The sequence below is a fragment of the Thalassophryne amazonica genome, chromosome 11, assembly GCF_902500255.1.
Source record: "Thalassophryne amazonica chromosome 11, fThaAma1.1, whole genome shotgun sequence".
Lineage (NCBI taxonomy): Eukaryota > Metazoa > Chordata > Actinopteri > Batrachoidiformes > Batrachoididae > Thalassophryne > Thalassophryne amazonica.
Genome location: NC_047113.1, coordinates 12,379,954 through 12,394,898, shown reverse-complemented (window position 1 = coordinate 12,394,898; position 14,945 = coordinate 12,379,954). Strand labels below are relative to the sequence as shown.

The window sequence follows — 14,945 nt, the reverse complement described above, 5'->3', positions numbered from 1 at the left end:
ACAACCCCCTCCTCCACCCCTCCCTCCTCCTGGATCTCCACCCCTCCACGTCTCCGTAAAAGCTTTGGCTTCCTGCATGCAACTTCGGACAAAGCGCTGTGATTGGCTGCGACTGGCGCTGTGGGCGGTCTTTTCTGCTCCTGCCTGGTGTGTGTGTGTGTGCGCGCGCGTGTGTGTTTGTGTGTGTGTGTGTGTGTGTTTTTTTAGAAGCAGTTGAAGCTCGTGGAGCTGCGTTGCGCGTCGGAGCGCAGAGTTTTTGCCTTTTTTTTTAATCCAGCAGACACCGGCACGGACATGTTGACGAGCGGACCGAGCGGCGCCGGGGAGCAGGTCTGATCTCGCTTTGGTACTTTTAGTACGTCCGTTTTCCAGCCGCAGCGAGGAGGAGAGGGCGCTGTTTTTATTTTAATTATTATTATTTTTTTAAAATCAGTCTGCGTGCCCAAGTTGGACGGCACGGGCTGATCTGCTGGGACGTGACGCGCACGCAGGAGTAAAGAACCGGCAGGGATATTTACCAAAGAAAGTGCTTTTCGCGAAGGAAAACTAGCAGCGGGAGCAGGAGGAGGAGACGGCGGCGGAGGAGGAGCAGTGGTATGAGGAGGACCGCGGGATTCCCGGCGAGCTGCGGAGTTGTGACTGATGGATGAGCTCGGTCATCTGTAGGCTATTTCCAGCGACAGGTACCCACGGCGCGGCCGCATCGCCAGGTGTGCGTGCGTGCGTGCGTGGACAGATCTGGGTCTGCGTGGAAAAAAAAGAAGAGAGAAAAAGGTCGCGATCAGAGCGGCGTTTGTCTCTGCCACAGGTCAACCAGGACACTGTGCCCGCGAGAAGCGCGTCCTGCTGCAGGACAGTTCGGTCAAGGACGCGGGGCTGGTTTCCAGGAGCGGGACACAAGGACATGATATCGACCTCACATGCTCCCGACTGATCGAAGCTCCGCTGCCACCGCACACGAAGCCTCCCCGGCGCGCTGCCCTCCGCTCTGAGTCGTCTGTCTGCGCGTTTTGTCAGAATGGCTGTTGGACTCGGCTGTTGGAAGCATTACCTCTGGATCTTTATTTTAATGTGCAGGTCGGCGCTGCCGTCAGCCAAATCGTTGGAGACGATTATTTGGAGCTCGCAGAACCCCAAGTAAGTGTCGCGTTTGGACGCGCTTGAGTGTGTGCGTAAAATGTGGAGCGGCAGCCAAAGTTGCCATTATGCGCCAAGGTTTGGAAAAGCAGTAATTATCCGGGAAAGAAAATAATTAATAGTTTTGTCACTCCCACACCGCAGGTTGGTGGGAATTTCCCTCCAGCACGGAACAGGGGCTCAACTAAATGATGAATAATAGATGCGTAATTACAGCAGTTTCTTATTTTTTACACCGCCGCAGTCTGTCCAGTAATTCCTCCTGTAGTTTCTTGCAATAACCAGAGTACTATGAAGCATAAAAAGTACAATAAGTGTATCGTGGCAGTGAGAATAGTGTGTGACCCTTCTGATTCTGTGACCTTTTCCCATATTTTCACCTCTTAATCTCCAGTATCACAGAAACTATTTTGCAGGGCAAACACGAAGAGGGTAAGTTTTGTATATTTAGTTTGATGTTTCAAAATTACTTGCAGGGTTGAAAAAAGAAACAAAACAAAACAAAAAAAAGTCAAATTCCAGATCAGGTTCCACAATGTGATGGTTCAGATGTTTGGGGCATAACACCTGATTCCCCACACATCCCAAAGTTTCAGTTTAAAAACTCTTGTTATTTTTCTCAGCAAACCTTTTGGATTACAGTCACTTTGCACTTATAAAACAAGTCTCTGTTCTGTTTTTTTAAAAGCGAACAGCTAAAGAAAATGTAAAAATAAATCACATTTCCTCAGTCCAAACAAGCAGCCCGAAGGCCTCAACTTCTCAGAGTAAAGTCTGGCAACAATTATCAACCCACTTGGAAGTTGAATCCCACATTTGCATGTTGGAAGGCGCCCGGGAAAATAAAGAAATAAACTTGTATATTTTGTGTGTGGTTGGAACCGAGGAGCTGACCTTCATGTGAGCGCACACACGGCGCTGAGGGGAAATAGAGAGCAGCAGCTTTTTCCCAACATGTAACTACAACTTATTCATTCAACTGAATCCCTGATTTATCCCCCAAATGTCAGATGTCATCGGAGCTCGTTGTGCAGCCAGTGGGTATGAAGATTGGTGTGCACTGGGGTGCACATGCATGCGTGTGGCTCCTAATGGTGAGACTATGGCCCATCAGTTTTTATTTGACTGTAGCTGCAGAGGTAGTGGAACAATGAGCATCATCAGCCTGAGACAGTACATGAGGCAAAACCCCCCTCCTCCAAATGTGTGCCACTCATGATGGGGTTGGAGAAAAGAAGAAGAAGAAAAAAAAGAGGGAGGACATTTTATTGATTGATGATGTCACCTGGAGGGAATGTCACGCTGCCAGCTCTTCTTCCCATCTGTTTCCCTACTTACTCCTCGTAAAATCCCAAATATTTCATAAAGTTCACAGTGGAACAGTAATGCACTGTGCAAAGTGTTCTCTCAATCCAATTATCCTGCTGCTCTGCTGCTTTGAAAACAATAGGTAATTATTTCGCCGCGTGCAGGCTGGGCAATAACAGGAGACAAACCTGTTTTTCTTCCAAAATGTATCAGTCAGCAGCGTTGTCTGATAGGCTATAAAGGTGGAATATTTGTACAGCAATCAGCATCTGTCTTCACAAATTGTTTTTTTTTTCTTCTTCTTCTTCTTCTTCTTTTTCCAAGATTCATGTGCATCCCTGAGGATGCATAGCAGTAACACAGACAAGGTGTATAGAATGGTACCGTGCACTATCTGGTGACTTATCCAGATTTACAACCTCTTACTTCCTATTCCCACTTTGGGGAGCCTTGCTGCCTCAGCTAATAAATTAATCTGGGCCTCTGCTTGCACACTGTAACACACACACACACACACACACACACACACACACACACACACACACACACACACACACACACACACACACACACACACACACACACACACACACACACACACACACACACACACACACACACACAAACTCCCAACAATACCAGCGCCTCCCCACAGGCCGTGAGTTATGAGACAAAGTGCAGGAAAGCAGCAGGTTTGGGCCACTATGGCGTGTGTTATTTTTTTCTTTGTGTGCAGGTCCCTGTAAGCGTTCTTCCTGCGAGGACGCCATCGCTCCCGTTCCCTCCTGCATTATCAATAACTGGGGTTTGCTTAATTGATTTCCTCCCGGCATGCTTGAACAGGCAACATACATCATCACTGTGGCGGCATCTGGAGAGAAGAGGGGTTTAGTTTTTTTTTTTGCTGCGGGAGATGCAATGCGTGTGTAAGATCTTTTTCTTGTATTTCATTTGATCCTATGGGATTAAATGAAGGGTTAGGACGCCTTTGGCGTGCGGGACGGGGGAGCGGAGGTGTCGACTCGACATCTTCCAGCTGCTAAGAGACTCGTCGAACGTTTGATTGGGGAAAATCGGATTAGGTGTAATTTATCTAAGTGGGATTACTCCGGAAAAATGTCACATTGTCATGAGCGATCACTTCCCAGTGCTTCGGCTGAAACTGGCACGGCGCCCTGCACGCAGAACATGCTTACCGTTGCTGCACTGATGCCAGTTTAATGGTAATCTGACAGGGTTGCCTCAAATGGCTCGTGCACATCCTCCAACCCTCCTTGGCTAATATTTACCTCCTGACCCGCGTGTTTGCCGCCTTGTTTGCAGCAGCAGCTCGGCAGACAAACGAGACGGGAAAGACGGAAAACACTCATGCACACCTCTGAGAGTACATGGCGAGAAAACAGCCACGGGCTGCCTGGGAGTGTGGTGCACAGATTTTTGAAGGTTGTAAACAGTTTGCAGACATTTTTTTTTTTTTTTTTTTTGCCCTGTCTTTGTTTTGAAGCCACAACACAACAGAAAACTGCAGAACAGAGACGTTTGTGTTCATAAAAACTGACAGCAGCCTCTGCTACAAATTCCTGCTCGTCTACTTTTGTCAGACGCTCACCTCGCTTGACGGGGTCGTTTTGTCTCACATTTGCATCGCTTTGAGCTCCTTCAAAGGAACTCTCAGTGCTGTTGTAAAGCACCTAAAAATAATCCACAAAAAATGTCTGAGGTTTTTGTGAATGCCCATGTTCTCCTGCTTCCTCTTTGAAAAAAGTTTGATGGAAATGAAGGAGGCCTTGAGTCTCGCCCACCTCCCCCCCGGTGATTGGGCCATTCAAATTTGTGATGCAACAAAACGAAGCTCATGAGACCCTCGAATTGTGAGCATGCATAAAGAAACCGATTCTGTTTTCAGGAGAAGTTTGTTAAAAAAGAAAGGCAAGTGGGTCTTTTAAGTTTTCATGATGAGACTTTTATTTCTCTATTTAAAGACAATTTAGTCTCGTGTTTTTCCCCTGAAGAAGAAAGAAGAATTGGCTGCACTCATGGTGATGAAGCGACAAGGTGTTTGCTCATTTTTTTTCTTTTTAATTTGAAAACTAAATGCACAGACAGCCTAATTAAAACAACTAGACTTTCATAGCTCTCATAATTAGTGGGCTCCCCAGGAAAACCAACTTCTCCCTTATCTTTTTTTAAAGAACCGACTTTAATCAAAGCAAATATTTTGAGGGGATTTTTACATTTTTTGGGGGGGTTCTGGAGCTTTGCAGTGCTGGTGTTTGCGTTGTGCGAGGAGTTCAGTAAGAGGTTATAGGTGTGAAAAAAACAAACCGCTGCAACCTGTTGGACGAGACCCGAACGGGACTTGAAGACTAGACTGTGAAGAGGATTTAGCTCCTTGTAAAAAGTCTGAGGGGAAAACCGGCTTCTGCAGAGCGGGTCATTGCTGAGAGGGTCAGAGGCCTGTTTTGGTTTCTGTCCCGCCCTGCGCCCTGCTGCTTGCTCTCTTTTCCCTCTGATGTGATATGCACCTTCTCACTCCTGGCCTTCCCTGGTCCCCCTTTTCTCCCCCTGCAGACTGTGATCGTGTTTCCCTCTGATAGAGATCTCATTACACACAGAGAGGACTTGCAGCATGAGCCCCACTCAGAGAGAAAGAAAGCCGGAGATAGAGAGAGGGCCCACCGATAGGAAATACTTCTGGAAAGCAACTGGTCCCCGTTGCTGTGAAGGCACCCTGTGTCTCACACGAGGACAGCTGCGTCTGCTTTCATGTGTGTGCGTGTGTGTTGTTTCAGTGGCATGCAACCGCGGGTTCTTCTTTGGGTTATCTACATGGGGCACCTGGGCTCAGAAGGGGCTGCGGGTCTTTGGGCTGTTTCAGAGAAATGCAGTTTTTCCATCATGGTTTTGCTCCAGATGGACTCACTTTATCCGCTGGTGGTTTGGCTGCCACATTGCTGAAAACTGATCATTTTGCATTTCTGTGTTATTGATGCAATCATTTCTTTATAGTCAAGCAGCGGTGTACATGAAACCCAGCTTTATCCTCAACTCTGGACAAGTAACATTTGCAACTAATGTTTCCCCTTTGTTGTCATGTGAATGGAGACCTCCAGGAGACCAAAAGCGGGCCAAAAGTGTCGTCTGGTTTTTCTTGGAGTTGCAGCAAACATTTATGTTCATTACATGTTTATTCTTTAAAATACCAGATAATTAAACTTCAAAAAAGCCCCAAAAGTACATCTTTACATTAGACATTGAGCTGTTAAAGTTCGTCTTTGATAACCGGGTAAAACCGTTCTTTTTTTCTCTTTCTGATTTAGTCGGTTTAAATCCTGTTTTAAACAGCTGGCTCAGAGCACTTTAAAAACAGCTTGTATCCTATTTAACAGGTTTAAACCCCACTTAAAGCAGCCCAGGAGCATTGTACCCCAGTGTTCATTTGATGGAAAGTCATTTAAAAGATGATTAATCCAGATCATCTGCAGTTATGCCCAATTAAACCATGTCTAAACATTTGTTCAATTGCTTTAGAGTTTTATAAATAATTTACCTAAAATTCAATTATGAAAATACTGAACAATTATTTTTCTGTCAACTGTCTAAATGACTAATTTGGTAATTTGTTCAGCTGTGGTTTCCTCTCCATCTGAATTATAACAATGCAGGCGAGCCAAATGTAAAGAATTATGAAGCAAAATAAGCAACAGTTAAATATGTTGATTGTTGAGTTTAGCTGTTTGGAACCACTGGAATAGTAGTTAAGACGTATGTGAGGACGGTTCAAATGGTAAAGTAAATTTAGGCCAGACAGTTGTAACTCTGTTAGTAAATGCTTTATTGCATGCTTAAAAAAGCATAATAAAATCAATATGACTCCAGAGTTGGTCATAAGCAAGCAGTGAATTGTAATATTGTTTATTTGGTCTTAATGTAAGTTACCATAATTTGTATATTTAGTACAGCTAAATGAGCTATATCAGGATGTTTTAATAAAAAACACCTGATAATAAATTAGAACAATTTTCAGGGAAATGTACCACTGCTATTTGGATAAAGTTCCAAAACCAGGACAAAAAAAAAAAAAAAAAAAACCCAACAAAAAACAATATTAAATACAAACATATTTAATTGCTGTCGCTACCACTTAAAAAAAAGTCATGCTATTAAAACAAAGCTGTAAAATTTGGAGAAACAATTGTGCACTTAATAAAAGCAGTATATTTTGAAAAAAATGTCTTACTGGCATAAACGTATAATTCTAAAAAGTAAAATAAAGTGAAAGAAAGCAAATAACTGAAGAAATGTGAGATGTGTTGAATTTTTGTTGACCTTTGTCACATCATCAGGTGTTAATGAACTGAAATGGTACCATTTGAAAACTATACTTTTTTTTAAATCCTCTTTCTCACAATGTTGCAGCATTATTAATTTTTAGGGTTTAATTTTTTAAATATTTAATATTTTATCTTAAAACTTTTTTCCTCCAAAAACTCAGACTGACACACTTACTTGAGCTTGCTTTGCTTTTACTCAGTTTCTGTGTTCAGATTGTATTTAACCCTCAAGCGACCAAGGTATTTCATAGACTAATATGACCGAGTGGGGTTATTTATGACCCCATTGACTCTATATTGGAATGCTGCTATATAAATGATTGTTTTAGAGTTCTTCATATTTATTTCACTTTCTAATATATTTGTCCATCACCTTTTTCATCCTCACTCTGGATGTCAAGAATCAGTCTCAGTGCTTGTGCAGCTGTAAATCTTACTATTCTAGGTCTGTTGGCCAGGCTCCCCTGCAAACAGTAAAACATAATGATTAGAGTTGGCAGATTACAATACCATTTGAAGCTATAATCTCTAAAGGCGAAAATCTCATCGATCTTCCCGGGCCTCAAGTGACCCCGCACAAGTTTGGATTATACTTGCCACACAGATTGGCCGATCCTTGCAAAATTGTATGAACAAATGCAGGACAAATAGATTGATAAATTCATGGTAGAAACCTTTTTTTCCCAATTTAAATTAGAGAAATGGTGCCTTGCAAAATTCTATGAACAAATGCAGGACAAATAGATTGATAAATTCATGGTAGAAACCTTTTTTCCAATTTAAATTAGAGAAATGGTGCCTTGCAAAATTCTATGAACAAATGCAGGACAAATAGATTGATAAATTCATGGTAGAAACCTTTTTTTCCAATTTAAATTAGAGAAATGGTGCACACAAATATATGCCCGGGGTCATAAATGACCCCACTCGGTCGCTTGAGGGTAAAACAGCAGTAAGGCGTGTTTGAAATGGACGTTAAGCCTAAAGATGTGTGACTGCGTGAGAGTGTACGCCATTGTTCTTTGTCTGGCCTCAGTGGAACATTAAGGAAGTGTTAGGAGTGTGCCAGTGTGCCTCTGTGGAAGTGTTGAGGGCCGAGGCGTGGGGGAGTGTGGAGTGGTTTAACAGTGGCTTCCTCACAGGCAGTTAGCAATGAGGCTTCATTAGGTGGAGGCCTGGCTGGCAGCAGCAAGGAAGTTCCCGACCGGCACAGCAGAGGCACAGTGCTGGAAGCCTTCCCTTCAGATTTCTGCTCGTCACCTCGTCTTCGCCATGGCTGAAAATGTAGGCATGCAGAGTTAAAGGAAGTAGAGAAAAAAGTGGAATGGCTAAAGTCTGCCTTTTGTTTGCCGTCTTAGTTCTTTTAGATAAGCGCAGTTAAAAAATAAGGGGATTAAATGGCAGAGGAAAGGAAGCTAATGTGGAGCGCTGAAAACCCAGCCCTGGGCTCAGCCACACATCCTTTCAGTCCATCATAGAGCTCCGAGATTACTTCCATGTGTCAGTGTGAGGGGAAAAAAGAAGGAGGAAAGAAGAAAGGGGCACACGGCTGAGAGACGCTGAGCGATTGAAAGGCTAGTGGACTTGCATTGGTGGAGATCAGCGTTGGTGTTGGACAGTGGAACGGATCTGTGTGACAGCCATCTCTAAAACCATTACTCCTGCGGCTCAGACTCGGGGACTCGTAACCTCCTCCTCCGGACTGACCTCATAGACTTAACTGTTTCTCAGAGAACCCCTGTGTGCTATGAAGGCAGACCTCATCAGACGCCAGTCCCCAACAGCGGGCATGCCGCCTTAGCAGCCAGCTGCACCATGAGATCTTTAAGACGTCATGAGTTGTCATCCAGCAAGGGATCTGTTTTCCCCAGTTTGTGGCACTCCAAAGGCTTTTGTGGGGACTTCGGAATTTAGAGGGTTCCAAGACATAATGCCAGATATTGGCGAGGTTTGAATAGCAGCACATGTTTATTAGCAACTCAAAGAAAAAAGTTATGGTTTTGCTGAAAAGTGAGGTTTAATATAATGACAGATGTATAGATGGCCCTTTATTTCTTTTCTTTTCCATGCTGTAAAACTAGTAAACCCTTACTCACCCTGCAGCCAGGAAGGAGGGGTATTGGGGTTGGTTCTGTGCATTTGTTGCTCGCATGATTCAAAAACTATTACTCTAATTCACTTAAAATTCTGACCCAGTGTAGGGTATAAATTAAGCTCATTACCATTCCACAATCACACAAATCCAGGTCTGAACCCAGGTTTTAGATGTCCTCCCCCCGCCAAAGAATACTTTACTAATGTGAAATGAAGGGTAGGCTTGTATATTTAGGCTTCACCCTCAAAAGCCCCCCATCTCCAGTGTTCACTAGTCGTAGGCATCTATATGCGGTTCCGAACACTAATAGTTGTAGTAAGAGATTTTGAAACAAGGGAGTAACCATGATGCAACTGTGTACAGCAACTAGAGCCCAACCAATATGGATTTTTTGAGGCCGATGCCGATAACGATATTTGGATGAAAAAATGCTGATAATCGATAAATCGGCTGATTTGCTGATAGCCAATAAATCAGCCGATATTATTTATTAATTTTTTTAAAATGAATAAAATGTTATTTTTTGGATCCTTAACAAAAAAGGTATGAGCTAAAAGCTGAAGCTTTGTCCTCATATTGATTAACTTTATAACAGAGAAGAATTTTCAAAGGTATGAGCTAAAAGCTGAAGCTTTGTCCTCATATTGATTAACTTTATAACAGAGAAGAATTTTCAAGTTCAAAAATGCAATCAAGAATTAAACCTTTGTGAAATTAGCAAATACATATCCTTAAAAAGAGTTGTGAAATACATCTGATCTTGTAGCTCTTGTTGCTGCAACTTAGATATAGGTTCAGGATAAGGATATAGATCCTTATAAACTTACTTGTATACTTTTGTCAGCCAATCAGTGCAGTGTGACAGCCAACTACGGGGGCTGGTGATGAACACATTTAAGCAGGGGTGTAAGCAGCTCTCTGTTGAATGGAGTCAGAGCTTCATCTATTGGGCAAACGGTGCAAGGACGTTTTACACTGCCGATACAAACATTATTTCAGTAACTGTTCTGTTTATGAGACATTATCGGCGTTCTGTCTGCACAATTTCAGCCGATAGTGAGTACTTTGAAAAGGGCTTATATTGGCCGATAATATCGGGCGGCCGATATATCGGTCGGGCTCTAACAGCAACCTCTCTTAACGTGACATTTCATTTGACTCAAATTAGATGCATTTTGATTGGTGCTAATTTAAGGTATTTGCTATTACAGTCTGATAAGTAGAACTTTAATTTGTAGCTATTCACCACACCAAGAAAGGCAAACACAGGATTAATAGAGTGAGTGAGTGAGTGGGTCTGCAAAATTTCTATCAGAAACACCCTAAAGACTACTGCAGATTCAGCTTTGAACATTTGACAGACGATGATACAATACTGTTGGCCATACTGGCATAATTTGTCATCATTTCCAGTTATGGAGTGTTGGCACAGTGGAGCATGTCTGGGCTTGTTCAGGCAGGCACGTATAAAATAGGCCTTTTGTTTGCGTACAGTTTATGAATTCTTGTTACTAATGACAGGGTCTCATTGCATTAAAGCCACTGTTACCTGTTGCTCAATGCAACTAACTTGTTAGAATTCTATTTTAGAGAGTTATAGTGAAACTGCAGATATTGTAATATTTTCAGAAAGATCATTTGAAATGTCTGACTGATTTCTGACAAGTCAAAGGATAATTTTGTATCTTTGAACTTGAATTCCGACATATTCTGTTTGAAATGTTGGAGCACAGCGCTAACAGTGGGTTCTTGTCTCTTTGGATAAGGAATGCCGGCGGATGTCAGAAATGACTTTCACTGAGAAGACAATTAAAAGCAGCATGGACCTCAAATGTCTTATAACCAGCAAATTAGCTATGAACTGTGCTTCATTCTGTGGGAAACTCATCAAGAATTCATTTTGCATTTTTTTTGTCTCACAATTCGACAAACTAAATGAGAGGCTAATGACAATTACCACGAAAATCACAAACCACACAACAGAATTACACGTTTTGCATAATAAATATATGTTAATGTGCCATAATGATTATTTAAGGTATCTGTAAATATATTTGAAAGGGTTTGATAGCTTATAGAAGATATATAACAGCTTGCTAAAACATTTTGTAGAAAAGGAATTAAAACCAAAAATGATTAAACTTTGAAATACCTTCAATTATTTGTGACTTCAGCCATGAGTTTAAGTTTACAGTGCACCCAGAAAGTATTCACAGCGTTTCACTTTTTCCACATTTGTTATGTTACAGCTTTATTCCAAAATGGAGTAAATTCATTTTTCCTCCTTAAAATTCTACTCACAACACCCCATAATGACAACATGAATATTTTGCAAATATAATTAATATAATAAATTATTGCAAATGTATTAAAAACAAGAGTAATTGCAGATTTCTGACATCTGCTAAGCCGGATCTGGACCACTTCCAAAATTCAGTGGAGTCTTCCATGCCATAACATCTATCTGCGGTGCAAATTTGGTGAGAATCCATGAAGTAGTTTTGGCGTAATCCTTCAAAGCCTAAAGTGAAATCGCGATCCAGAATCTGGATCTGGATCACCTTCAAAATTCGGAGGAGTCTTCCATGCCCTAATATCTATCTGTGGTGCAAATGTGGTGAGAACCTGTGAAGTATTTTTAACGTAATTCTTCAAAGCCTATATAAAGTGAAATCTTGATCCAGAATCTGGATCTGGATCACCTCCAAAATTCAGTGGAGTCTTTCATGCCCTAATATCTATCTGTGGTGCAAATGTGGTGAGAACTCGTGAAGTACTTTTAACATAATCCTTCAAAGCCTATATAATGTGAAATCTTGGGAGGAGGTGATGGTCTAGTGGTTAAGGTGTTGGGTTTGAGTCCAGAAGATCATGGGTTCAAATCCCCGCCTGACTGGAAAATCACTAATGCAGTCCATTTAAATCTTGATCCAGAATCCAGATACAGATCACCTCCAAATTTAATGGACTGCATTTATATAGCACTTTTCCATCTGCATCAGACGCTCAAAGCGCTTTACAATAATGCCTCACATTCACCCCGATGTCAGAGTGCTGCCATACAAGGTGCTCAATACACACTGGGAACAACTAGGGGATTAAGGACAATGCCCAAGGGCCCTTAGTGATTTTCTGATCAGGCTGGGATTTGAACCAAGGATCCTCTGGTCTCAAGCCCAATGCTTAACCACAAGACCATCATCTCCTGTGTAAGAATCTTCAAAACCTCACCGGCTGTACTTCTGAGACAAAATTAAAAATTCACATTTCATATTCAACATCCTGTACAGAGACTTTCTAATATCTACTTGTGGTGAAATTTTTTTTCAAAATCCATGCAGTAGTTTTGACATAATCCTGCTAACAGTCAGACAAATAAATAAATAAATGCCAATGATTTATTTGGGGGATGTAAAAAACAACAACTAAGAAATCACATGTACATAAGTATTTGCACCCTTTGCTCAGTTCTTTGTTGATGCACCTTTGGCATCAATTGCAGCCTCAAGTCTTCTTGAATATGATGCTACAAGCTACCTTTAATATCTTGGCTGTGTACTTCAGGTCATTGTCCTGCTGAAAGTTGAACCGTTGCCCCGCCTGAGGTCAAGAGTGCTCTGGAGCAGGTTTTTCATCCAGGATGTCTCTGTATATTGCTGCATTCGTCTTTCCCTCAATCCTGACTAGTCTCCCAGTTCCTGCTGCTAAAAAACATCACATCGTGATGCTGCCAACACCATGCTTCACAGTAGGGATGGTGCCTGGTTTCCTCCAAACATGACACCTGGCATTCACGCCAAAGAGTTCAATCTTTGTTTTATCAGACAGGAGAATTTTGTTTCTCATGGTCTGAGAGTCCTTCAGGTGCCTTTTGTTAAACTCCAGGCAGGCTGCCATGTGCCTTTTACAAAGGAGTGGCTTCTGTCTGGCCTCTCTACCATAGAAACCTGATTGACGGATGACTGCAGAAACGGTTGTCTTTCTGGAAGGTTCTTCTCGCTCCACAGAGAAATGCTGGAGCTCTAACAGAGAACCATTGGGTTCTCGGTCACCTCTGTGACTAAGGCCCTTCTCTCCCGATCGCTCAGTTTTGACGGGCAGCCAGCTCTAGGAAGAGTCCTGGTGGATCTGCACTTCTTCCATTTACGGATGATGGAGGCCACTGTGCTTATTGAGACCTTCAAAGTAGCAGAAATGTTTCTGTACCCTTCCTCAGATTTGTGCCTTGAGACAATCGTGTCTACAGTCAATTCCTTTGACTTCATGCTTGGTTTCTACTCTGACATGTACTGTCAACTGTGGGACCTTATATGTAGACAGTTGTGTGCCTTTCCAAATCAAGTTCAATCAGCTGAATTTACCCCAGATTGAGTCCATTTAAGCTGTAGAAATGTCTCAAGGATGATCAGTGGAAACACGATGCACCCGAGCTCAGTTTTGAGCTTCATCGTAAAAGCTGTGAATACTTACGTACATGTGATTTCCCTTTTTTTTTTTAATAAATTTGCAAAAATCTCAAAAACCTTTTTCATGGGTTATTATGAGTAGAATTGTGAGGAAAAATAAGAATTTCGTCCATTTTGGAATAAGGCTGTGACATAATATGTGGAAAAAGTGAAGCACTGTGAATACTTTCCGGATGCACTGTAAAACATCCACAATTACATTTTGATTATGAGTAACTTAGTTTAAGCAGCTCTCAAACTGTGTGATTTAGTGGAAAAACAAAAGTCTTTTACCTGTAATTGAACTAACAATTTATTTACAGTGTTGCCGCAGTTGCTTTTAAAACTTACTTTATTAATTATTTTTTAGTTGCTTCATACAGTTACTTTACACAGTTACTTCATTAGCAGCTTTATGCAGTTACTTTATTAGGAGCTGCCGACACCTTGTAAGTAATAAGTGTTGTAACCAATAAGGTAACTAGTAATTAACTTGGTTACTGTTTATGGACCATAGCTACAGACTAACTAAGCTACGATGCCTAGTCATAGATTGATAACGTTAGATATCAAGGTAATGTTAGGTAATCCATTATTTTAGCAGATGTCTGTGCTTCAAATGGTGCTGCTAAACTGTGGTTTTATACCAGTGCACTGATTCACCACGAGGCCAGAATTTAAATAATTGCACAAACTACAAGAAAAAAAAAGTTTGTGAAAATCACCAGCAAAATGCATGGGGCTAGACATCTTCATCAAGCCGTGAGTTTTAAAGAATTTCTATGGTTCAGCTTAATTAGCCATCGTAACACATTCTGATGCGCTGAATCTGCTCAGAGGCACGACTGCCTCGTTTATTTCCCAGCAGAAGAGCGTTTAAGTGTAAGTGAAGGGCAGCCTGTATTTATCTATATTATAATAGCCAAGTGGCCTCTGTGTGTATGTATGCATATGTGCGTGTGTATGGCTTCAACCACGCAAAAACCAGGGAGAGCTTCCATTTGCCATTTGGTATGCTTATGTGTTTTGGGTCAAGGATGAACGCTGCAAAACCGGAAAGTTGATAGGAGAAATATTTTTGGAGAAATGAGCAATTTTACCTAACCAGTAAACAATGAACATTGCGCTGCGATGCACCATGGGAGTTTGGGGTTTTGAGGTTTTAATTGTTGTTTTTGTGGTTCATGTTCGTTTAACAGTGTTGCTAGTGTTATTGATTTGTGTTTTTCTACTTCAATTGGTTTAGTCAGTTTAGTTAAGTGTTGTGTTGCTCTTACCATGAGTGAGTTAAGTCTCATGTTGGTACCATGAGTGAAATGTGTAGTGGTTTTCACGTTTTCAGCAACCGTCTTTTTATGTCAAATTAAAAGCGCCTGTTTACAGCAGCTGTGCATGCTTTTGTGCAACTTCAAAGATGTGGATGTGGACAGCTGACATATATATTTTGATCAAGGATGAACACTGCGAAAGCGGAACATTCATTGTCGTCATCATCATATGTTGTCATGCCAGTACTGCAACCAGTTCAGGGCTTCTTGGTTGGCTTCAAATAGGTCTTGTTGGGTGACATTTGGACTCAGTTCTTAATTATGGAGAATATGTTGCATGGTTTGGATAGGGTGGCCA

At 41.8% G+C, this 14,945-nt stretch overlaps 1 protein-coding gene across 2 annotated transcripts in view; it reads left to right on the top strand.

Moving 5' to 3' along the window:
• Positions 1-245: 245 nt before the first annotated feature.
• Positions 246-14,945, top strand: part of efnb1 (ephrin-B1) — a 225,492-nt gene continuing 210,792 nt past the window's right edge. Inside the window, exons 1-2 of one of the 2 annotated variants that reach the window (XM_034180915.1) lie at positions 258-330; positions 434-1,137. In XM_034180915.1, coding sequence (XP_034036806.1) covers positions 1,019-1,137 — 119 coding nt within the window. In that variant the 5' untranslated portion in view covers positions 258-330; positions 434-1,018. Of the gene's footprint in view, positions 1,138-14,945 lie in introns of both variants that reach the window. The other variant, XM_034180914.1, reaches the window with a different exon arrangement.